This window comes from Schistocerca serialis, chromosome 2, assembly GCF_023864345.2.
Source record: "Schistocerca serialis cubense isolate TAMUIC-IGC-003099 chromosome 2, iqSchSeri2.2, whole genome shotgun sequence".
In the NCBI taxonomy this organism is placed as follows: domain Eukaryota; kingdom Metazoa; phylum Arthropoda; class Insecta; order Orthoptera; family Acrididae; genus Schistocerca; species Schistocerca serialis.
Window position 1 is genome coordinate 189,975,993 of NC_064639.1, and position 27,156 is coordinate 190,003,148.

General features: G+C 40.5%; 1 protein-coding gene across 3 annotated transcripts in view; it reads right to left on the reverse strand.

The window, feature by feature from the left end:
* LOC126456917 (phosphatidylinositol 3,4,5-trisphosphate 3-phosphatase and dual-specificity protein phosphatase PTEN) overlaps positions 1-27,156 on the reverse strand; it is a 279,017-nt gene that overhangs the window by 228,605 nt on the left and 23,256 nt on the right. For all 3 annotated transcript variants that reach the window (XM_050092851.1, XM_050092850.1, XM_050092852.1), the window contains 2 exons: positions 26,556-26,734; positions 11,089-11,209 (listed from right to left, as the gene is read on the reverse strand). In XM_050092851.1, coding sequence (XP_049948808.1) covers positions 11,089-11,209; positions 26,556-26,734 — 300 coding nt within the window. The remainder of the gene's footprint in view (positions 1-11,088; positions 11,210-26,555; positions 26,735-27,156) is intronic.

Below are 27,156 nucleotides of genomic sequence, written 5' to 3' on the forward strand. Positions count from 1 at the left end.
AAGTAGGCGTTGAGATTCGAGCAGCCAAACCAAACGAGAGTTAACCATTCGCTCCATCACCTTACCGACACAGCTGGTAAGCGAGATGGGTTGAGAACTTGAAGGCAAGCGCTTGTCCTTCCCCGGCTTAGGAATCGGTACAACAATAGACTCGCGCCAGCATGCGGGAACATGTCCCTCAATCCAGATGCAATTATAAGTACGAAGAAGGAAACCTTTACCCGCAGGAGAAAGGTTCTTCAGCATCTGAATATTAATAGAATCAGGTCCTGGAGCAGAGGACCGTGACTGGGCAAGTGCATTTTCGAGTTCCCGCATGGTGAATGGGGCATTATAACTTTCACGATTCGAGGAGCGGAAGGTAGGTGGCCTAGCCTCCTCTGCCTGTTTTCGGAGGAGGAAGGCAGGGTGGTAATGAGCGGAGCTCGAAACCTCTGCGAAAAAGCAGCCGAAGGCATTGGAGACATCCTCAGGGGCCACAAAGACGTCATTCGCGACCGTCAAGCCAGAAACTGGTGAGTGGACCTTAGTGCCAGATAGCTGGCGCAGGCTACCCCAGACAACAGAAGAAGGAGTAAAACTGTTGAAGGTGCTTGTGAAAGCAGCCCAGCTGGTTTTCTTGCTTTCTTTAATAATACGACGACACTGCGCATGTAATCGTTTATAATTGATACAATTCGCCACTGTAGGGTGGCGTTTAAAGGTGCGTAAAGCGTCTCTACATGCTGCGATCCACCAGGGGACCGGTATGCGACGTGGAGAAGTAGTGTGAGGGATGGAATATTCAGCAGCAGTGAGAATGACTTCCGTGAGGTGTGCGACCTGACTATCGCAGCTTGTGAAGGTTTGATCCTGAAAGGTCGCCCTGGAAGAGAACAGCCCCCAGTCTGCTTCGGAGATGTTCCAACAAGTTGAGCACGGAGAGGGGGTATGATGCAGGAGATGGATAACACACGGGAAGTGGTCGCTCGAATATGTATCAAAAAGTGCATACCACTCAAACCGGCGTGCAAGTTGGGTAGTACATATAGAGAGGTCTAAATGGGAATAGGTGTGAAATGTGTCCGAAAGAAAAGTAGGGGCGCCAGTATTGAGCCAGACAAGATTGAGCTGGTTGAAAAGGTCTGCTAACAGGGAGCCCCTCGGGCAGGATCCTGGAGAGCCCCAAAGGGGATTGTGGGCATTGAAGTCTCCAGTTAACAAAAATGGTGCAGGTAGCTGAGCAATAATTTGCATCATGTCTGCCCTGGTAACGGCAGACGACGATGGAGTGTAAACGGTACAAATGGAAAATGTAAAAGTGGGGAGAGTAATTTGGACGGCAATTGCCTGCAGGCTGGTGTGCAATGTGATGGGATCGTAGTAAATATCATCCCGGACCAGCAACATAACCCCTCCATGAGCCGGAATACCTACCACAGGGGGTAGGTCAAAACGCACAGAGGTGTAGTGTGCCAAGGCAATTTGATCGCATGGGCGTAGCTTCGTTTCCTGGAGGGCTATGACGAGCGGACGGTGCAAGCGGAGCAGCAACTTCAAGTCCTCTCGGTTGGAGCGAATGCTGCGAATATTCCAGTGAATAAATGCCATCGTGAGAAGAAAAGGAAGATGAAAGAAGGGGTCACCTCGAAGGCCGCTGAGGGCCTGGCTTCGAGCGAGCACTGCCGCCGCTATCAGTAGGCGGACAGTCATCATCCATTGGTTCTATAGGTTCATCGGCCATCTTGTTAAGATAGCCGGGAGGGGGAGCTTCCTCTGCAGGTGAACGGCCAGATGTTCGGCTACCAGCAGTGCGGCCAGACGAAACGGATGACCGCCTGGGGCGGCAACCGCTGGGTGGCGCAGGAGAAGAAATGCGCCGTGGCGGAGAAGGAGAGTTGTGCTTCCTATGAGCCTTCTTGGAAGGTCGTTTAGTGGAAGTACTGGTCAATGGCTGGGAGTTCGAGGTACGTAGGAAGTCTGCACGGGACGGTTCCTTCTTGAAGGCCCATGCATCTGACTTCTGGGTCTTCGTCTTGGCAGAAGCTGATGAAGGTGCTTGTGTCTGAGGGGTGACGGGAGGAAGAGGAGACGTTGACCGCACGATCTTAGCACTGGCCGAACTGACGACCGTGGTGCTGAAGGACAGATCGTATGTCTGGGTTGCCACCTCCCTGGTAGTCCGAGGAGAGGCGAGGACAGTACTGTATTTCCCCGCTGGGAGCAGCGTGGGCTTCCTACTAGCAAATAGCTTGCGAGCAGCCGAGGTGGACACTTTCTCTTTGACCTGAATTTCTTGGATACAGCGTTCTTCCTTGTAGATGGGACAGTCGCGGGAGGACGCTGCATGGTCACCCTGACAGTTCACACAACGAGGAGAGGGAGGTGGACAGTCACCCTCATGGGCATCCCTGCCACAAGTGACACATTTAGCCGCATTGGAACAAGACTGGCGAGTGTGATTAAAACGCTGACACTGGTAGCAGCGCGTAGGTGTCGGGACATAGGGACCCAGAGAAATAACCTCGTAGCCTGCATTGATGCGCGATGGCAGCTGAACACTATCAAAGGTCAAGAAAAGTGTCAGGGTCGGTACAAGGTTGACCTTTTTCGTGACCCTATGGGCAGCCGTCACGCCCTGCTCAGCGAGGAAAGACTGAATCTCCTCGTCAGTCAATCCGTCGATTGATCTAGTATATACCACACCACGAGACGAATTCAAAGTGCGGTCAGCCTCCACCCGGACAGGGAACGTGTACAGGAGTGTGGCCTGAAGCAGTTTTTGTCTCTGAAAGGCACTCTCAGTTTCTAGTAACAAGGTACCATTACGCAACCTGGTACAAGACTTAACAGTTCCGGCTATGGCATCTACGCCCTTCTGGATAACGAAAGGGTTGACAGAGGAAAAATCCTTTCCGTCCTCAGATCGAGAAACTACGACTAACTGTGGGGCAGGTGGTAGTACTTTTGTCACTGGTGCCTGGTCAAGTTTCCATTTGTGGGCAGAAGTCAGAGAAGAAGAAGAGAAATCCATTGAGGAGGAATCCCCCATGATTGCCAGCATATCCGATGGCGCGCTCCTTCCTTGTGGGGACCCTCTCAGAGGGCACTCCTGCCTTAGGTGAATGTTTACACCTCAGGTCACACCTCCCGAGAAACAGACGGAGGGACCAATCGTCATGGTCAGAAGGTATCAGCTCAGGCAATCACTCCTCCCTGGACCTGGCCTTTAGCAGGGGGGTACGTGCGTACCTTCATAGTCTACCCAGAGCGAGGAATTACGCGTTACCCCGTCCCCGGCTACGCGTGTGAACGCGTGGGTCGGCCTTCAGGTGCGCACAGGGGGGAAGGATGAAGAGGAAAAAGAAGAGAGAGAGGGAGAGAGAGGACAGACCGTCTCAAATGCCGAGGTGGAGACCAGAGAAGGCAAGGAGAAGGAGGCAAGGAGAAGGAGGCAAGGGAAAGAGTAAGTACGACAGTGAGATGGAGAAGAACAAAGAAAGGAACCAACCAAAGGAAGGAAGAAACGAGAAGAAGTCTCTGGACGCAGGCGCTAACTATGCCCTTGAGGGGGAGGGACTCCTTTTAGTCGCCTCTTACGACAGGCAGGAATACCTCGGACCTATTCTAACCCCCGGACCCGCAGAGGGGGAGGAGGGGGGGGGGAGGGGGAATTGAAGGTGCACGGTGTTTCCCTATACTTTCAAATCATCTGATAGTTAAAAGTTTCTTATAATTAATGATGGCTACTTTCCGCTGCTGTCATTATTCACACACAACAAGTGAGTCATGCTTTCTTTGCTGTGTACCTCTGCAACATTTTCTACCCCGAAAAAAAAATAGCAGACCCTTTTTTTTAGGGAAATAAATTAGAAAATATTTCAGTTCCATGAGCAATGAAAAAGTTTCTGGGCTCAACTCAGTTACTAACTATGCCAAACTTTTCTACCCACCCATTTATAATACTTTCTACACCTACTGTTTCAGTAGGCAAAGCTATCCTGCCAGTCATTCATGCACTGAAATAGGCAATCCCAGAGTTTCGAGGCAGTTTCTCAGACCTTCTCTCATAATAAATTTCCACATATGGGAATATTTTCACTTTCATTTCATGAAGTCATTTTATAGTAAGAGATTGGTTAAGTCATTACAGGACATATATGAATTCAGTTTAGTTACACGTCTTGTTATGTGTGATGTGTGTGAGTGAAACTACACAATTACTGCAAGTAACTGTGCATTTTAGACAAGCCATTCACTTTCTCAAGAGAGTTCAGAGACTATCAACTATGCTGTTTCCTCCAGTAATTTCACAGTTTTCACAGGTTTACTGTTGCAAGTCACCTGAACCTCAATCTGTTACTATCATTACTGCCATGGAAAAAAGGATACACTTATGGATATTATTGATGACTTCTGGAATCTTATTGAACACTGAGATATAGAATTCGATTCACATTTACACTTAAACCTACACCCAGCAAACCACTGAAGTGCATGGCTGAGGGTACTTCCCGTTATACCCATTATTAGGGCTGCTGCTGTTTCTAGTCAAATATATAGCACAAGAAGAAAGATTGCTTAAGATGCCTCCATACGCAATAATTAGTCTAATCTTGTCCTCACAGTCCCTATGGCAGCGATATGTAGGAGACTGCAGTACATCCCCAAATTCACTGCTTACAGCTAGTTCCTTACGCTTTTTACATTACCTTTCTCAGGATAATTTGCATCTATCTTCAAACATCTGCCAGTTCAGTTTCTTCAGCACCTCTGCAACGATCTCCCACAGGTCCAACAAATCTGTCATCACTTGCGCTGTCCTCTACACATGCAGACTAACCTCTCTTAATCCTATTTGGAACAGATCCCACTCACTTGAGCAATATTCTCAAATGGATTGCACCAGTGGTTTGTAAGCAATCTCCTTTGCTTTGTAAATTGAATGCATTTCCCTAGTATTCCATCTATCATCTATTCTACTTATAAATGAGCCTACATGATCTTTCAAACAATGAGAAAACAGCGTGGTTTCAATCGCTTGAGACTGCAGTCATGTGTGCGAGTTGCATTTGTGTGACTGTGTGTCTATTGTTGACAAAGGTCTTAATGGCCAAAAGCTACAATTGAGAAAGTCATTTTGTTGTGCCTATCTGGGACTTGGCATCTCTGTGATATGGTGAGTAGCAACTTTCCTTCTCATAATATTGTATTCCTAAATGATCTTTCTTATTTCTTATCTCTACAAATTGTTACACCCGTTTGTTTTTATGAGTTGACAGATTCCAATGGTGACTCTTTGATATTGTAGTCACGGCTTATTACATTTTTCCATTTTGTGAATTGCACAATTTCACTTTTGTGAACATTTAATGCAAGCTAACGGTCTTTGGGCCGTTTTGAAATTCTATCAAGATCTGACTGGATACTTGTTCAGCTATTTTCGGACCATACTTCAGTATAGATAACTGCAGTGAGAGTTGGATTTCACATGATCAGTGTTTTCAGAAACCATGCTGGTTGATATGTAATTCTATTTGACAGGTAATTCTATCTGAAGTACCTTATTATGCTCGAGTACAAAATTAATTATACAACAAATCTATGTCAAGGATATTGGACTATCTTTTGTGGATTGCTTCTGCTCCCCTTCTTGAAGATGGCTGTATCCTATAAACTTTTGCAATTGAGTTAGCCCCTTTTTAGGGACACACACACACACACACACACACACACACACACACACACACACAGGCGCACACAGTATTTTAGGGATAAAAAGGGGCTAACTCAATAGCAAAAGTTTTAACAATGCATTTGTTTTTCAAGGCCACTGACAATAATATCTATATCACTCATCTTTGCAGTGGTGCGAGATTAAGTTGGAGCAATATCACCAAATTTTCCTTTGTGAAGGAACATTTGAAAATGTAGTTCAACATTTCTGCTTTTGCTCTGCTACCCTCAATTTCAATTCTGTCTCGTCCAAGAGTATCTGGACACCAAATTTTGTACCACTAACAATCTTTACATTTGACCAGACTTTATTTGGACTTTGAGAGAGATCTTTCAATAACATTCTGCTGCGGTAGTCATTGAAAGCTTCACACACTGTCCTCCTAACAGCCAAACAAGTTTTCAACATTGCTATCTACGGCTCACTGCTTTGTTTAGATTCAACTGTTTCAGTAGAGTGTTTGTTTAGGAGCTATTTTACAATTACTGTGTGTAATGAAGGCTACAGTCTCAAGTGGGGAAAAAAAGGTGACATACAATGTGTTAACATAAAAACCAAAAATTTCGAGAGCCTGGTCACTTGTGATGAAGTAGAGTGCAAAATAAACAACCTTCAATCTACTGCTCGGAAAGCATTGAAGAAGCAACACAGCTGCAAGTACACAACAAAAAACAACGGCTCTCCTTTCTCCGCACCCCACTGCCAGTTTATCATCATGAATACTCAAATGGCTCTGAGCACTATGGGACTTAACATCTGAGGTCATCAGTCCCCTAGAACTCAGAACCACTTAAACCTAACTAACCTAAGGACATCACACACATCCATGCCCGAGGCAGGATTCGAACCTGCGACCGTAGCGGTCGTGCGGTTCCAGACTGTAGCACCTAGAATCGCTCGGCCACTCCGGCCGGCATCATGAATACTACAAATGCCAGAACTGAGGGGAATGAATGTAGCCGACTTACATCCACTTCACATTACTGTACAGATCTAGACTTCAATAGACAACTGTGCAGTTCAACTGACGATGTTTACGCTCCTTGAAACAATGAGGGACAAATGTTCTCTCTCTGTAATGTGAAGGGCCACAACTACACAAAATTTTCACAGAACAGGAGTCAACACTTAAATAAATAACACAATGCAATCAATCTGTGCACTTGGACACACAGTGACAATGATTTTTGCAACATCAGATTAGATAACCTGTATGTGGAAATCAGTACTTGTTCAAAATTACAGCCCAAAAGCTATGAACTACCAAAAGATAATAAGAATTGATTGAATTATTAACTTTTACTCCAGCATAAATTTAACACAACTCATTCGAAAATTAAAGGATCAACTGTGAATACTATAAAATGTTAGGGGTTTTATAATAGTTGGTTTTCAATTTGTTAACTATTTAATCATTATTCTTCAAAATCAGACCTTTTCTTGAAGCAAAATTTGTTAAAATTGAATTTTGGTAACATTGTTACTATCAGAATTTCACAGGAAACAACAGAAATATTCATGAAAAACTGTTAATTCCTTAAGAGTGGGTTCATTAATAAGGAGTTTTACTGTTTAAGTTTTTGAAATGTAATGTTACAGAAAAATGCTGAAGATCAGATAAGTAGATTGGATAACTAATGAAGAGGCACTGAATGGAATCAGAGTGAAAAATTTACAGCACAATTTCAGGAATATAATAGTGACTTCATGTGGTTCACTGGCCAGATGCAAGCCTTTCAACTGGACGCCATTTTGGCAACCTGCATGTTCCTAATCCACCTCAGTTATACACCAGCGAAAGGGAATCTACACTTTAACATGGAATCCAAACCATGTGTTGTTTCTCATGACGCCTCACATCGTTGAGAGGTGGAAGCTAGGTTAAAATGCAGACTGAAAAATCCAATGTCCAACCAGGATTCAACCCCGTGACCTCTTGGTTTCCTGTCAAGTGCTTTGCTGCTAGACCATCAAGCCCGCCAGATGAATAGAAGGGCTTGATTGATTGGAGACCTCCTGAACCACCAAATAAGTGAGATCAAGGTTTTACTAAGCAGGCAGATCCAAATGGATGTAGGCTGCAGTAGTTATGCAGGTATAAATAGGCATGCACACGATAGACTAGTTTGGAAAGATGCAGCAAAGAAGTCTTTGAACTGCTGACAATCAAAATGAGCCACTGAGGAAAAAAATTATTTTCATATAGAAAAAAAAGTGAATGGGGTCAAACAGTTAATACAAACCCCTTTAAGGAAATATTTGTATGTGTTATACAAACATCATGTAGAGCAGAAAAAATTCCACACACACACACACACACACACACACACACACACACACACAGAAAATTATATATATATATATATATATATATATATATATATATATATATATAATAGAGGGAAACTTCCACGTGGGAAAAATATATCTAAAAAGAAAGATGATGAAACTTACCAAACAAAAGCGCTGGCAGGTCGATAGACAAACAAACAAACACAAACATATCCTTTTGTCTTTCCTTCTCCTTCCCTCTTTCCTGACGAGGCAACCATTGGTTGCGAAAGCTAGAATTTTGTGTGATGTTTGTGTTTGTTTGTTTGTCTATCGACCTGCCAGCGCTTTTGTTTGGTAAGTTTCATCATCTTTCTTTTTAGATATATATATATATATATATATATATATATATATATATATATATATATATATATATATAGAGGGAACATTCCACATGATATAACACAAACACACAGATGAAATTCAAGCTTTCGCAACAAACTGTTGCCTCATCAGGAAAGAGGGAAGGAGAGGGAAAGACGAAAGGATGTGGGTTTTAAGGGAGAGGGTAAGGAGTCATTCCAATCCCAGGAGCGTAAAGACTTACCTTAGGGGGAAAAAAGGATGGGTATACACTCGCGCGCACACACACACATATCCATCCACACATATACAGACACAAGCAGACATATTTATCTTGAAGAGTTGTATAACCAGAATTCCAATCCCCCTATGGTATACCAAACTTTTGGATCTTCAATTATGAAGAGAATGCCCAACCAGGTTACTTACCTTCTGCTGAACCAATTGTGTTATTCAAAAACATCTCGCATATCAACTGAAAGCTTTAGGTTGCCATAGGTTTCTCACCATTCCTACCAAACTCTATAGAAGCTCTCCCTTAGAGCCATGTTAGAGGCTTGTATGCCCAAAAGAGCTTTGTTACAAGTCTCCAGAATGAGATTTTCACTCTGCAGCAGAGTGTGCACTGATATGAAACTTCCTGGCAGATTAAAACTGTGTGCCTGACCGAGACTCGAACTCGGGACCTTTGCCTTTCGCGGGCAAGTGCTCTACCATCTGAGCTACCGAAGCACGACTCACGCCCGGTCTCACAGCTTTACTTCTGCCAGTATCTCGTCTCCTACCTTCCAAACTTTAGATACTGGCAGAAGTAAAGCTGTGAGACCGGGCGTGAGTCGTGCTTCGGTAGCTCAGATCGTAGAGCACTTGCCCGCGAAAGGCAAAGGTCCCGAGTTCGAGTCTCGGTCGGGCACACAGTTTTAATCTGCCAGGAAGTTTGTTACAAGTAATAGTTGAGACAGAGTGTTGCCTGGGTATAACATACTGTATCACTAAAAAGGCAGACAAACATACAGATGATCATAAGAGATGTATCCTACAATGAGTTACTTTCTCGTAGTGTACATTGGCAGACTGCTTCATTAATAATAGAGGCAAGATGCTTACCAAGAACTACGTTTGAAAACATAATGGGCTGAAAGTGCAGTTTAAAATTAACATTTTGCAAGAAAGCAATTAACATATTAACCCTGAAACATCCTGTGGGCTGGAAGCATATGTGTAGTTTTAAATTAAAGTTCAATTACATAAAATTTATCACTACGTTGTTCCACAGCACCCATTAATTGAAATAAGCATTAATTTTTATGTAATACGCATCCGTATAAGATCTTCATTGTTGCAGCACTGTCATTAGCATGGTATTAATACTAATCACTCTCAAATCTACCGAGGGAGGTGGTGCAGTGGTTAGCACACTGGACTCGCATTCGGGAGGACGACGGTTCACTCCCGCGTCCGGCCATCCTAATTTAGGTTTTCCGTGATTTCCCTAAATCCCTCCAGGCAAATGCCGGGATGGTTCCTTTGAAAGAGCACGGCCAGGTTCCTTTGAAAGAGCACGGCCAGCTTCCTTCCCTAATCCAATGAGACCGATGACCTCGCTGTCTGGTCTCCTCCCCCAAAACAACAACCAACTCTCAAATCTAGGAGCTGTTACTATTTGTTGCTTCACCTTCTAACACACACACACAAATCCTTTGAGCCGTAAATGGAAAGCAAGGGGTTTTGTTTTTCACCACAATTACTGGGTCATATTAGGGACATGCAAGTTATCAAGATGGCATCCATTTGAAAGAGTTGCACCAAGCGCTACATACCTCTCAAGGGACTTCCAGCCAATCATGTCATAAAAGTTGTTTCCACTCCACACAAAAATATAGGCAAGACCAAAAACCAAATGATTTATTACCCCCTCCCCATAATGTACAATAAGCGAATATAAAACATTGGACCATTTGCTTGTTATGAAATAAATTATAGAACTAAGCAATGACCAGGGCCTGCTATTTCCTCTGAGATCCACAATCACAAAACTGCTCAAAAACACATGTTGAGAGAGATCTCAGTCGTGAAACTACATGCAAGTATAATGTTTTATCTAATGAAAAGCAGAGCTGAAAAACTATGGCATTTCAGAGTGACACATTCATCTTCTGGTGCTTTGTAGAGGCACTGTAAATGTCACTTAATAATGAGGGAGTGGCCTCTTTCTCTGAATGAAGATTCTATGGTCCAGGAAGCACTGAGGCAGAAATCAAAACTGTGTTTGAATCCTTCTGTAGCCATTCTGGATAAGCTGGCAAGTCTACTATTACTGGACACACTACTAGTACATAGCCACGAACAGTGGATCCCATTCAAAGCTAAGCTGTAGCCCTTGCCTCTGTTGACAAGATAGTCACTAGTCCTTACTTATAACAGTAAACAGGGGTACATTATCAACGTCTTGGTACTTTTCCAGAAGAGTATGAATATCATGATTTTTCAACACTGTCAGCTGGCTGAAAATGCAAAACCTTTTCATCAATAATATGCACCAGGTACCCTGCATTCACACATGTATTATCTGTCTTGAACTCATCTCAAATTCAATTTCCAACTATGTTCCTCGCATCTGTATTACAACAAAGTTTACTATTTAAATATGTGGCAGTAGAAATTTATGAAAGTAATTATACTAGATAAAAGTATCTCTTTTCTAGAGGCAACTACACAAAACTACTGAGACTTACCTCAAAATCTGGACTGTACAACTTGTTTTGTTTATCTTTATGAGCCTCATCGATTGCCCATTTGTTCAGCCTCAACACCAACATTTTCATGTCAGGCTCCAAAGAAACAAGTGACACTGTTCTGGAAGAAATAGTAACAAGAACTTTATGCACTATAGCAGAAGTAACTTCAGACTTGATTATACACACACTTAAAAACTGGGGTCAGTACAGTAACACATGGTGCAGGCTGACATAACATGGTAAGAGAGTGCAACAGAAATGACCAGTTTCTTAATTAAGTGCTAGTTGAAGGAAGTCACTCAAATGTAACATGTAGCAGAAGCTGAGCTGTAACTAAAATAGAACAGAAAAGGAAATAATTAGCAAAAATATAACAGGGCGAGCAGTAAATATAGAATCAAGAAGATGAAAAGTAGGAAGATAAAGAAAGAAAAAGGGAAAATAAAAGAAATCTAGGAAGGAGAGAAGACTGCACTGTAACATCCCATCTATAGTGAAGTCCAGAATGAAATTTTCACTCTGCAGAGGAGTGTGCACTGATATGAGACTTTGTGGCAGATTAAAACTGTGTACCAGACCGAGACTAGAACTCGGAACCTTTGCCTTTCGCAGGCAAGTTCTCTGCCAACTGAGCTACCCAAGCATGACTCACACCGCATCCTCACAGCCTCACTTCTGCCAGTACCTCACGGGAGAGCTTCTGTAAAGTCTGGAAGGTAGGAAATGAGGTACTAGCAGAAGTGAAGCTATGAGGATGGGGCGTGATTTTTTCTTGGGTAGCTCAGTTGGTAGAGCACTTGCCCATGAAAGACAAAGGTCCCAAGTTCGAGTCTCGGTCCGGCACACAGTTTTAAGCTGCCAGGAAGTTTTACAGTGAAGCCATTAGACACAGAGCAAAGCTCAGATTGGCGAAGGATATGGCAGGAAATTAGCCTTTCCAAGGAAGCATCCTGGAATTTGATTTAAGGATTTGTATCACAGTCTTCCTGATTGAGAGTCCCCTGACTTAACCACTGATCCACTTTGGTTGGTTAAAATCCAAGGAAAGAAAGAAGAATAGAGAAATAAAGGTCTCCAAACAAATATGATGAATAACATCAGGGAATAGGGATTAAAACACCCTAGCACATTTTAAGATGAAGCAGATTAGCATATTAAATTTCTTCTACCTAACTGTCTACCTAATACAACCAACTATTATCCATGTTTCATGGCCATAAAGCTGATGCAGAATAACAACAGTGGTTTGCAGTATTTCATCATGAGACCCAAATGTGAGTGAACTTATATAAGAAATACAATACTGTAATTAATGCTCAATATTCTACATTCTGATACCTACAAACAAAAATCTCAAATGGAACAAGGCAAGTACTATACCGAAGAACTGTGATAGTGAACTTAAATAATATACTGAATTTAACTAACCCATTTGAAATTATATTTGAGGTAATGTCAGAAGACAAGACAAGTAACAAAAACAACTGGAAACAACAGGAGTCTGAACAAAACAGTTTGTTTGTTAGACACCAAATTTGATCATTTAAAATGGCAGATGACTCAACACCCCCCCCCCCCCCACACACACACACACACACACACACACACACACACACACACACACACACACAGACAGAGAGAGAGAGAGAGAGAGAGAGAGAGAGAAAACTGTACAAGCATTCAGAGGTGGTTTTTTTTGTGCGTATTTCAAGTGATGACTCGGAAACAAAGATAGTTCATAATGAGAACAATAGCATTTTGGGAGCAATTCTAGGTGAGGTGGTTAAAGCTACTCGAGGTAAGAAAAATGAAATGTGTGTCTAGTGATGATGTTGCAATAAAAAAGATTATGCTGGAGGCAAGGTAAAATAAGAGGGTACAAATTGCCTGCAAGAGAAGATAGTTTCCATAAATTCAAACAATATCACAATTTTTCTATTTTACAAGACGGACATTACATAAAACACCTCCTGACATATCAGTCCCCACTCCAACATAAGAACCAGTCACCAAAATTATCAAAAATGGCACAGAAACAAATATTAAAGTTAATCAGGTAAGGAATAATTTGGCTCTAGCTACTGATTCACTGGGCCCAGGAAATGACCTGGGGGGGGGGGGGGGGGGTCTCTGCAGACATCATGAGACTCTGGCATAAAATGGGGGTGATACGCGATTACAAGAACTCAGCAAGAGAGTTCTCACAGCCTCTGTCACCTCAATTCTCCAACTTCCTACCTACACGTGGTGCCCCTGTTAAGCCGAGCAACTCAGCGGAAGGTTGGGTAACCAACCCCAGCGGAAAACTGAGTCAGTGAGCAGATAGGAGTTGGAGGACAGTGGAAGGCAACGGGAAACCACCACTGAACTATCCCAAGAAAACCCCATGGCTTCGCTCAGCTCAAAATGTTCCAGAGTTTCAAGTTCCCCGACCGGATCTCCGGGGGGAACCAGGTTGAGAGGAGCTTCACGAAGAGTAAGATGGTGCAAAGAGAAGCATTGCATAGGAACATGGAATGTAAGATCCATGTATCAAGGAAAACCAGACATAGTGAAAAGAGAAATGGAGAAAATTAACATCGACATATTGGGAATAAGTGAAATGAGGTGGACTGGCATGGGAGAATTTGCTTCGGATGGCCATATGGTGTATTATTCTGGGCACGATAACAACAGAAGTAATGGAGTAGCCTTCATAGTTAGTGATAAAGTGAGAAAAGCTGTGATGGGATGCAAATATAAAAATGATAGAATGATGTCCATCAGACTTCAAGGTCAGCCCCTCAACATCACAGTAATTCAAGTTTATGCACCAACAACCGATGCTGAAAAGGAAATTATTGACCAGTTCTATGGAGATTTACAAGAATTACTACTGTCAACACCAAAAAAGGATATAGTCTTCATAGTTGGAGATTGGAATGCAAAAGTGGGAAATGAAGCTGTAGAAGGTATAACAGGGAAATATGGTCTTGGTACAACAAATGAAGCTGGACAGAGACTCCTAGAATTCTGCCAAGAAAATTCATTGATAATTACTAATGCACTGTTTCAACTACCAAAACGACGCCTATATACCTGGACTTCGCCAGATGGCCAACACCGGAACCAAATTGATTACATACTTTGTAATCAGAGGTGGAAGAGCGCAGTTCAGTCAGCTACAACAAGACCTGGGGCTGACTGCGGATCAGATCATGAGCTCCTGATTGCAAAATTTCGGCTGAAACTTCAGAATGTAGCAAAAAGTATCCCAACTTGCAGATACGACCTTAACTCTATACCCTCCGACTATGCTGCAGAGGTACAAAACAGATTTAATGTATTACAGCTGGAGGACAAAAGCTCGCAAGAGATGTGGACAGAAGTAGCTAATACTGTCAAGGAGGCAGCAGAGAAACACATACCCAAGAAAAGGAACAGTAAGAAGGCTAGATGGCTATCAGTTGAGGCACTGCAAGTTGCAGAAGAACGAAGGAAAGCAAAAATCAAGGGAGATAGATCAGCTATGTTTGAATTAAATAAAGATTTTCAGAAATTAGCTAGAAGAGATAAAAATATATTCTTTAATGAACAGTGCAAGGAAGTTGAAGATAGTAACGTAATGGGGAAGACAAGAGATCTTTATAAGAAAATTAGAGAAATTAAAGGAAAATTCCAGGCAAAAATTGGAATGATAAAAGATAGAAACGGGAAAGATCTGAGTGAAGCGGAGGATGTTAAGGAAAGATGGGCAGAATATGTAGAAGACCTATACAAGAGAGAACTGCATCATGACAGGGCTCCTACTGCTGATGTTAATGTTAATTTAGAACTAGAGCCAGATATTTTGGAGAGCGAAATCCAGTGGGCCCTTGAAAATATGGCTGATAACAAAACTAGTGGACATGATGAAATACCAGCAGAATTGTTTAAAGTCACTGGAAAGGATGCAGTGAAAGTGCTGCACTCAATATGTCAAAAAATATGGATCACGCAGCAGTGGCCAGAAGACTGGAAAAGATCAGTATTCATCCCCATTCCAAAGAAGAAAAGTTCTAAAGAATGCTCAGATTACCGAACAATCGCACCTATTTCACATGCTAGCAAAGTTATGTTGAAAATCTTACAAAATAGACTTCGCCAATATCTAGATCGAGAGCTGCCAGAAGAACAAGCTGGATTTAGGAAAGGAAGAGGAACTAGAGATCAAATTGCTAACATTCGGTGGATTATGGAAAAAGCGAGAGAATTCCAGAAAGATGTGTACCTCTGCTTTATTGACTACGCCAAAGCCTTTGACTGCGTCGATCACAACAAATTATGGAACGTACTGAAAAACATGGGTGTACCAGATCACCTCATTCATCTGATACGGAGTTTATACCTTGACCAAGAAGCCACAGTGAGAACTATGTATGGAACAACGAAATGGATAAAGATTCAGAAAGGGGTCCGGCAAGGCTGCATACTGTCACCGTACTTATTCAATCTGTATGCAGAACATGTCATGAGGAATGCGAGGCTAGATGAAGGAGAAACGGGAATTAAAATAGCTGGAATAAATGTAAACAACCCCAGGAACGCGGATGATACGATCCTATTGGCAGAAAGTGAAGAAGATTTGAGAACACTCTTACTGAAGGTGAAAGACGAAAGTGAAAAGGCTGGTCTTATGCTGAATGTGAAGAAAACGAAAATTATGGCAACTACACCTACCAATTCGTGGGATATAGCAGGAGAAACCATGGAAGTAGTGACCACATTCAGTTATCTCGGTTCCCAGATCTCTGCTGACGGTGACTGCAGCCATGAAATCCGGAGACGCCTGTTGCTCGGTAGACAGGCGATGTCAAACCTTGACAAGGTTATAAGGTCCAGAGATATAACACTAGCAACAAAGATCCGTATTGTGAGGGCTATGGTCTTTCCAGTTGTGATGTATGGATGTGAGACCTGGACCATTAGAAAGGCTGAATGGCGAAGAATTGACTCCTTCGAATTGTGGTGTTGGAGGAAACTTCTTAGAGTTCCATGGACTGCAAAGAGAACCAACAGATCAATATTGGAGCAAATTAAACCAGATTTCTCTCTGGAAGGTCTAATCTTAAAACACAAGCTGACCTACTTTGGACACACAATGCGAAGGCATGCCTCGCTGGAAAAAACATTAATGCTGGGGAAGATTGAAGGAACTAGAAGAAGAGGACGTCAGAGGATGAGATGGATCGATGGCATCACAGAAGCAATGTGTTCCAACCTGGAAGCTCTACGGGAGAAAGTGCAAGACAGGAAAAAGTGGCGTGATTTGGATCATGGGGTCACGAAGAGTCGGAACCGACTAAACGAAGAGAGAGAGAGAGAGAGAGAGAGAGAGAGAGAGAGAGAGAGAGACTGATTCACTATAATGGACCATTTGCAAGTTGTAAATTAAATTATAGAAAACATAAATAAGTGTGACTTACCACTTTCAGATTCATAGATTTCAAAGTTTTTGACTAAGTTTCAGTAAAATCTGCACCCCCAGCCCTTGAGAAACAAGGCACAAATTCAACCTGTGTTACTGTATTCTATAAACATGTACATAAGCACTACCGCTTCCATTAGAATTCATCATCAAAACACTGGGAAATTTAGAATTGAAAACTGAATCACAAAGAGATTTTATAACACCAAAAATACTATTAGCAGCCCTAACAGCTGTTTCCTGGTCCTTCAACTCAGAAAAAGAAGGCATACGTATTAGTGAAACAAATTGTAAACATTATTGTTGCTGATAACACCACATCATTTGTCTTTCTTCCAGATGACTTCAGCTACTAACGGAAGAACTAGAACAGTGAGTTTGAAACCAGACCTGCAAGTTCAGTAAGTAAGACTGAAATGATACATAATGAACACTTCAAAAGAAACAAAGTTACAAATTAATAATAAAATTATGACAGTGACGGATGGATCTTAAATGTGAAACAGGATTGCTCAGTAAGCAACAAAGAGATGCATGTTGAGAATAGGACAGGTAGAAAAACAAACTGATCAGGAAACAGATTGAAACAGATTGAAACAGAAGACAGGAGCACAACCATAACAAAGATAAAATGAAGGTGGGTAGGGCATGTGGTCAGACAAATGAATGGTAGTTGGAGCAAGGATATGCTGGATACCACGACATACGGAAAGATTCACACATCAGTGTAATAAAAGGTGCGTAGATGACATAAAACATGCAGGAATTGAAGGGATGCATGCAGCATAAGAATGTAATGTGAGGACAAGTATGAAGCAGGTCTTTATCTAGCAGTGGATGTCAAATGGCTGACAACAGTGACAATCACAGTGGGGAAGATTACAATGAAGATGAGGGGCAAATGAAATATCTATCTGTTGGGCACCTATTCCTACTGCACTGAAGTGTTTCTTCATAGAGACTTTTAATATTAAAATATGTAGTTAAATGTAATTAATTTTATCAAAGTAATACTATATTTCAAAGAGTATAGTCAGTCTATTGTATTGTACTTAAACTGCACATCTTTGACTTCTTTCCATATTCTTGAGAGTTTGTTTCACAGATTCTACAGATTATTATTTGTCTAATACAAAAGTATATCGACTAGGTAAAGGGAGATCACTATTTTGCATTCTTTAATACTTGAAAGAGTACTATGCCCATAATACAGTGGAATCTCATCAGTATGTTCCTCATTGCTGTGTTTTCCTGCATAGAACATCCTTTTTGGAAGTTCCAATCCCAATTGCATTGAACTCATCTTAAAAATAATGATTTGCACATCCTCCCTCCTTGCTTAGCACATTCAGATTTGACAGTATTTGTACTGTTTGGCCATTGCAATGTTGGCTGTTGAGATTTATGAGAGTGGTGGGAAGTGGACATTTGCAGCCTCAGTGTGCAGAAAAATGCAGTGAGACAGTGTGATTTACTGTCAGCAACTTTGCAAGTCACACAGATCATTTGCTGTGGTAGAAATAAAGCAGGGAAGGGTTTGTACTGGTTGGCAATAGCTCCAATGACTCTTGACTTCTATAATGGCCAAACAATAAACCAAATAGCGCATAACTCAGTTTCTGGTGTTCTTTGTTCATGTTTAGCGTTTGACTATCTGTGAGATTTTGTGTTGACCCTTTTAGTGCCAAATACGATCTGATCGCGATCCAGATTTTCGACGAAAAATGCCAGTAACGATCTGATTGTGATGCCCTTCTCATTCATTTTTTGCGCGATTGAAGGCAAAGTTGTTAGTATTTCCTAGCCAAGACGCAGAAGGAAGGTCGAAGGCACAGCATATCAATCTTCTTTTCGATTGTCAGTGTGATATTTCGAGTAAAATAAACTTCTCTGGTGGTGTTTATTTACCGACTATTTCGCGGCAGCATGGCGTCGTCAGGTAAGAAGTTGCGGTTCGATACAAGTGATTTAGACAATAATATGATAAGTAGTGGAAGTGAAGATGAATTTGCAGGATTTGCAGAAAGTGAATCAGATTATGAGATGTCAGTTGGAGAAGAGGACTCGTCGTTTTCTTCTTCAAGTGACAATTGTGCGTCAGCAAATGACGACGACGACGACCAAACACAACTAAATTGCAGTGCAAATACTTTTGTAGAAGTAATGGATGAGGCATCAGATAATCCACTTCCTCCAAGCTTTGTGTACGCAGGAGTACCAGGCCCTAAACATATTAAACATATACCAGCAAACGCCACACCAATTGATTTTTTCAATTTGTTCTTCTCGCTGCAGCTTTTTACGATTATGGTGACAGAGACTAACAGATACGCTCACCAGGTGATTCAGTCAATGCATTTATCGCCAAATTCGAGAATCAAACAGTGGCAACCAACAACTGTAGCAGAAATGAGGGCTTTTATAGCAGTAATTTTGAATATGGGACTGATAAAAAAACCGACGATTTTTAGTTATTTGTCAACTGACGCAAACCTGACGCAAATGTTTTCACGCAACAGGTTTCAGTTGTTGCTGCGGTTTTTCCATTTTGTAGACAATTCGAAACTTCACCCTCCTGGTCACCCATTATATGATCCAACAGCCAAATTTCAAGTGTTGGTGGATATTGCCAACAATGTTTTCCATCGCTACTACACTCCACACCAGCAACTGAGTGTCGATGAAAGTCTTGTTGGGACAAAGACGCACTCACAGCTAATCCAGTACCTTCCCAATAAACATCATCACAGATGGGGGAGTCAAATTTTGGATGCTGTGTGATTCAGTCGTAAATTACTGCCTAGGATTTTATGCATACCGTGGTGCAAAAAGTGATGACAAAAACGAAATAAAAGAGAATGGCCTGGGATATGTAGTCGTCATGAAACTACTAGCTCTTGGGAGCTACATGCAAAAAGGTTACCATGTGTTTTGCGATAACTTTTTTACATCTATTCCTCTGGCAGAAAAGCTGTATTCAGTTGGCACTTATCTAACGGGAACAATTAGAAGAAACAGAAAATTCCTGCCACGTGGTCTTCTGTCGAATTATGCTGTAGGTCAGCTAAAGTTTTTCAAGAAATCTTTTATACTTCTCTGTGGCTTCAGACAGAAGAAATCACAGAGATATCCAGTCCTCCTTGTGAGTACATCATCCTCTGCTACATCATCAGAAAAGACAATTCGCAATAGACAGTCGGTCAAGAAACCAGATGTTATTTTTGAATATAATAAGTATATGGGTGGCATTGACTCATCTGATATGATGGCATACTGCTATTTAGATGAGAGGAGGACTGTCAAGATGTGGAAGAAGGTAGTGTTCAGCATAATTGCCAGGATGTTGCTGAATGCATATGTTTTGTATAAGGAAAGCCTAAACCCCAGCGACAAACCACTGACACGGCTGAAGTTTAACAGCATAATCATTTGCAAACTTTCTAAACAGTGGTTTCAGGCAAGGATTGCAACCACAAGTGCAATAGATATAAATGTACCTGCTCCAACAGTATATGGTGTAGAGACTCTTCCAGGGAGAAAGGAACGCTACTGTAGTGTTTGTTCTACAAACGATAAGAAGCGGCGTTCACGAACAGTATGTGTTTGTTGCAAGAAAGGACTGCATCCTTCATGTGTTGGTCAGCATGTGTGGAAGTAGTTGTCATAACTACAACCTCACATTTGTCAGTGATTTATGACTGAAGAACTGAGAACACGTTCAGAGCAAAACAATTTTTTTTTTTAATGTTATGTTCTTTTTGATTTTTTCCTTAGTGAAATAAAAAAAAATTTGTATTCCTTTATGGTGTTTTTGTCAAGGAAACTACAGAGATTCTATATATACCTGAAATTTTTGAGTATAACATCATTTGATGGGTCTCAGAGTAAACTGAAATCAAAGTTTTAATTTTTTTCGATAAACCCCATCATGAAAATAATTTTTTTCTCTGAAAATATGTTCTTTGACAATGTGTATTGCACATATTACTGTAGCCAGCAGCATTCCCTAAAAATTAAAAAAAAATTACATTCCTTTATGCTTTAGTTTAGATTTTATTGCAAGTATGGCAGAGGTCTGCATTTTACTGTAAAATCGCATGGCTCTTTTAACATGATCTTTTGAGAAACGTCTGGCACTAAAAGGGTTAAACAGTATACCTATACATCATGAAAAAAATGACAGTGCTGCAGTTAAACGAAGTGGAACATTATTCACAAAGTTGGCAAACATACACATATGATAATGCACGTCCATCACATTAAATACAATAATGAGCAAATGAAAAACAAGTGAAGCAGAATGTTTGGAAGTAGGAAATTGCAAACAAAATGGAATGTCTGACTCTCAGTTTCCAGGTCTTAAAAACGTGCTAGTGAAGGGGATAAAACAGGCTTGTGATTCAAGTATTACATTTGATGGTACTGTCACTAGCAGTAAATGATGGTTTTGATGCAGACGGAACAGTCTTATTTTTTCACCTTCAGTTCAGAGGAGAAAAATGGCATTGTGCAAAATTAAGCAAAGAGAGGCTAATTGTTGCATTATCTTATAATGCAAGTGGAACAGAAAAGTTGGTGCCACTAACAACTGGAAAAATGAAGAGCCCACGACGATGCTTCAAAAATGAGTGGCATTCCCCACATAAAATGTCTAATATGAATGTATGAATAACAACTATTACATTCTCACAATTCTTGTGAGCCTGAAATGCAAGACTGGGTGTTAGAAATAGGAAAAATTCTCTTGTTTATTGACCAGTGAGCATCTTATCCCCAAGATAAGTCACGACTAAGTAATATAAATGTAGTGTTTTTCCTCCCACATGTATAAGCCACCCTCAACCACTTGCGTAAGGCATTACAAATTGCCTGAAACAGTGATATAGGTTGATTCTTATGCAAAAGAGGCTGTCCTGCCTTGATTTTACAACGAGAACATGTTCCCTTGCCTTTTAAGCATCTCAACCAGTTTAAGAGATTTCTTCACTGTGTGCCCGAGATTAATGAGATGGGTCAGTGAACCAGCCAGCCTGAATGAGGTTATTATGTGGTTTCCCACATCGGACTAGGTGAATACCAGGCTAGTACCAAAGTCCTGCCACTGTTAAACAATGCCCAAACATTTACTAAAACACTTTCTCATGAATCACACTACACAGATAGTTGAGGTACACATATTCTGCCCCAGGGTTACACAGTCGCAACAGGGGGCATTCAGCCACCCCCTAAATTAACCAAGCCAAATCTGTTAATAACCATGCCAACACTGTGCGTATGTGGGGAAAAGGCGCAAGAAAAAGAAGAATAGTGTTATTGTCATATGAATCTGCTAGTCGCTACTGCAGAACTATGCTAAAGAGAGGGGGATCATGTAATTATATCAGAGGTGACACACATTTTAAAGCTAGAGATGATATGATTACAATTAGTGTGGGCAAATGTTTTGAATTAGCTGCCATTGAACTAACAGAGCTAGACACTTGTAGGAAGTTAATTATTCTGTGTGTGTACCATTCACCTAGCGGTAATGTGGACATTTTCTTTAACAAATTAACCAATTCCTGGAAAGTGTCTTATCCCCAAAACTAAGATAATATGTGGAGATTTGAATATGCACAGATCTTGAGGGTGAAATTAGTAATAATTTTCTAGGCATTTTGAGCACTTTTGGCAAGGCACAAATGGTGAACTCCGCTACAAGGGAATCAAAAAGTTCAGCATCAGTCTTAGGTCATGTACTTACACAGGGAAAATTGTTAAGTATTCATAAGAGATGTTAGCCTTTCTGATCATTACTCTCAGATAATAAAGCTGAAGATGAGCTTGATTAAAACCCCCAAAACTGCAGACCTACAAAAGGATCTTCTTGGTACAAAAATACATTCTTTTTCTATGATGTTAGCAAATCAATCCTGGGATGAAGTATATACAGAAAACAATAAAGTTGCTACAAACTCTACGTTCTGTACATGGTTTAAATTTATTTTTGATGACACATTTCCAAAAGAAGCCCCTTCTACAGCAGCAGCTAATGAAAATAAATAGATAACTGCGGGTGTTAAAAGTCTTCTCAGGCACTTAAATTTCTCAGTTCTTTGAAAAAGCGCTGCACAAATCTACAGTTCCTAGATTACTACCATGTGTACAAAAAATATATGGGAAAGGAAAAAAGAGAGTAAAATGTACCCGAGATCTTTGGTTTTTTCAGTTTACAGAAAGCATTTGTGATGTACCTTATTTACCCGAATCCAAGCTGCACCCAAAAAATGAGACTCAAAATTCAAGGAAAAAAAAAAAATAGTATCCAAATCTAAGCCTCACCCAGAAATGAGAATCTAAATTGAAGAAGGGAAAAAGTTGTAGGCCGCACTTCAAAATTGCAACAAAGTAGGTTCAGTCTAACACGAGACACAAGTTAGATGGAATGGATGAAGTTACAGCTACAGTAGTTCGGTTCGATTCATTAGCTGGGCAGTCAATGTTACGTAAGGTTATTTTGTTGATTAATTTACTCTTTAAAACATTTAAAATGACCTAACTTGTGTGCACAGAATTTATAGTCTTAGATGATTTGAAAATCAGCTGCCTTGTTTCACTTCTGACTCTATCACTATTCATCAGAAGAATAAGATGAATGTAAACAATACATGATATGTATATTCGTCGGCATTTACCACCGTCTCACTCAAGTCTGCTAGGGAACCAGGATTTAAATGAAGTAACAGATAACATGGAAAAATAAAAGGCTACATGGCATAATGTTTACATTCGTATTAAAGGGTGTCTAAATGGACAAGGAAAAAAATTCCTGGAATTTTTCTGGACTTCCCGGTTAAAAAATAGACTTTTTTCTGGGTGAAAATACACTTTTTCCGTGTTAAGTGATAGTATACTTTCCCACGGAACTCTAAAACTTATTAATCCTTTGACTGAATGCTTAACGTTTTATACACTGGCATAGATCTTCCCGGCGCCACTTTAGAAAACGAAACCGAGAAAAATATAGTAAGTCCTAGAAAAATCTCTGATGCGCAGCAACATGCGCAGCAACATGCGCACTGCATATTTTCATAATTAGAAAAGTATAAATTCAAATTCCACCAAACACAGCACGTTAGTTTCCAAAGCATTGAAATTGAGACTGCAGTGCCACTTTGTAAGCCAATCATGGCTCTTGTCACGTGACCTCACCAGTCAATGACAGCACACATTCAGAGCATAGGACACGTTATGATGTCAGCCAATAGCAATATAATTTAAGTAGAGCAAACACACAAATAGGAAAAGTTGATGGTTTAAATTAATGCACATAATGTAGCTACAAGAAAAGCTAAGCTTTCACATATAATATTTATCTCGAAGATTAATAAGCTACAAGGGAAGCTAAGCTTTCACATGTAATATTGGTCTTTTTTTGTGTGTGCTACACTTTAAGATACATCACACAATTGTGCCAGCAAAATTTAAAATAATGACAAATGTCTTGTATTCTGGGCTCAAAATTCTTATTAATGGGCAGTCCTCAGAATGTTAAGTTTTAAATGAGAGTCAAATGTTCTGTGATTTAAGAAATTCATTGCACATTCTCACTCTTAACATAATTCATCTTGCATAAAACAAAATTTACTTTTAAAGTACTTAACTAATCACCATTCGCAATATTTTCCTAAGACCTGTTAGAAATAGGTTCATTTCAGTAGTTGCCATAGAACGCCAGAAAAACAGGCGTTAGTGGCGTGCACAGCTATGATGGCATAGGAAGCTCGTATGTTCGTATATATAAAGCATTAAGAGGTCTTACATTATGTCATAAAAGAAAATAGACATCAGAAGATACTCCAAGAGCAGCAGAATTTCATAAACCACACTAAAATGTATAATTCGGTTTGAAGTGCACATTCGTATGTCCAAATTCACAATGAAACAGGCTCGAACCTCATATTAAGCTTTTCAGGTTGGTTTTCGGCATGTATATTTCTTGTCGTACCAGAACTGTACTGTCCCACGTTTGGTTCTTGTTATGGCAAAAAACCGTAGTGTCAGAAGATGAAAACGTGCACTTACAGTTAGAACTGGCCAAATACTGTGGAATGAAACGCTTCATTTCAAATAAATTGACTGTCTCAAGGAAAAAATCATAAAAGTCAAATTTCTTTAGCAAACCAACAAAAATAACTTCATTGTTCTTCAAGGTGATTATTGCTTGACTGCCTAAAACGTGGAAATAAAATCATGAAACTGAAACTAATAATATATTTCACCCTTCAGTAATTATGTGATTGTATTTTAATTCACTTGATAGCTCCCGGCCACAGAAATCCGTTTTGTTTTAATTTGACGTGGGAGCTGTAAATTAAGAGGAAACAGCAAAATCATTTAGCATAAACACGGATCACGTGGAGAATACCTCCTTCCCCACTACATGCGTGAATCTGGCAGCTTGGGTGCACCAGAAAAATTTTTATGGTTAGCATTCAGCTTGCCCGTAATTGCCAGAAGTGGAAGAAGGTATTGCTCACGTGTAACTGAAATGCGCATGCGCATGGATCCCGCTGGCAACTGCTCAAACGAAACTAATGTAAACGGTTGTGACATCATGCTCATCAGAAGTAGTTTGTTGTTACGAAGTATTGCATAGTCTTCGTCCTAAGACCTTTGACACATTTTGCTGCTGGCAGACGCTTGTGTGTGCACGGTGCGCATTTCCTTTGCAACTGAAGTTTTATTTTGTTTCTGTTTCCTCTAGTTTATGTTTTATTGCAGCAGTGGCAGTAGTGGGATACTGTAATATTCTTTGTTAGACTACCAAGTTTTACCAGTCAAAATAACAAAAATTTAAATGAAAACTAAAACAATGAAAAATTCCCGGAATTATGAAGAATTCTCAGGTTTTTCCCAGTTTTCTCCCAGATGAAAAAATTCCCGGGTTTTTCCCGGGGAATATACACCCTGTATTATTCTTATGTCAAAGATAGTATGTGATTTATGATTTCCTGTCACTGGTAGGAAAGCATCAAAGATGTACTGACGAAGGGTTGGCCATATTGACATAATCATGAACACAGGTTTGCCAACAGGCTTTTCATAGTAGATCTGTAGTGAAATGGCAGTGCTGTAGAAACAGTGGCACCAAGCCGACCTCTGCTGGCGCCTTATGCAAACCTGCACGTTAGGCATTTTGGTATTTACATAAAGAAATTTACTTTTTGTGTATGAATATTTGAAAGGCTGTTATATTTGAAGATGAGTAATACAGAATTTCCTTCGTTGGAAGATGTATTACAATTCAATGGTTGACACGCTGGGGTGGGGGGCAGATTTATCCTCAAACTTTATTTACACATTTACTAGCGCAGAGATCTGGCACCCATATTTATCTTTGCACTTGCAAAGCATGCCTGTCTAATACTGCTTCTATTTGACAGCAAAAGTTAGTTGTGGTGGCTCCTAGTGCCATTTTTCAGAACTTCCATTTACTTTGCACTCTATTCTAAGCTGCAGGGTCTTTTTTTTTCCAGAGCAAAATGCAGCTTACAGTCAAGTATATACAGTAATGATGACTGAAAAAGCAGCTTGTGACCACTGAATGACAGGTCCACAGGTTGGCCACAAAAAAGTTTTACATACAAGTGTTATTTATTGAAATACATTTCATCTGATAACAGAGATACGTTCCTCCAAAACACATACTGAGAAGTAGAATAAATGTGACTGATTACAATAATTTGTACTTACAAATGATGAGCATGACAATTTTGAGAACTCACTCACTCACTCACTCACTCACTCACCATCATGCATAGTTCCTTACTAATTTACAGACTGTGCATTATAAGTCAGAAGTAAAAAAACTAAAACCACTGCAAAAACTATATAACTTAGCTTCAAATAAAACTTAAATTACTTTCTAAATAATGCTATTGTCAACATAGTGTGTTCTATACTCAAATGAAACAATTTCTCAAAAGAAGATAGGAGTATGTAACCAATCAATACAAATAGAACGTAATCACTTTACCTTGAATGCCTGAGTGGAAGTTGCGATACGTGAGACTGTCCATCACAACTCATTGCTCTACTAGACCTATCAGGAGGTGGGATTACATCCCCATCCTCATTCCCATTGGCAGGGGTATCAGGTACTTGAATCTCCTCACGAACAAAAAAGGTATTGAACCAAAAATGAAACATCTTCTCCTGCAACAGAATAAAACAACGTTAAGTGTTTGTTGCTGAATTTTGTTAGTAAAAAGTGTTTCACAATGAAACCTACAACAGATCAGTTGAGTAATACCCACATTAGGCCTTCTCTCTCTCTCTCTCTCTCTCTCTCTCTCTCTCTCTCTCTCTCTCGTACCATATACAGTAAGTTGTGTAAACCAACAAAATCAAAACGTACAAATAAAGCAATATAATATGCAAAATTAAAGAAATTTAAGTCAATGGCTCAGCAGTGACATCAAAATTTGGCTGGGTTAGCATAGAAAGCACTGATATTTGTTACATTGCAGAAACTAGCACTCTTGAAATCAGCAACCAAGTGGCCTGCAGCCTGAGGAAGCACAGAGATGTAAGTTAAATACAGCTAGAGCACTGCATTAAACATATATTTACTGTCC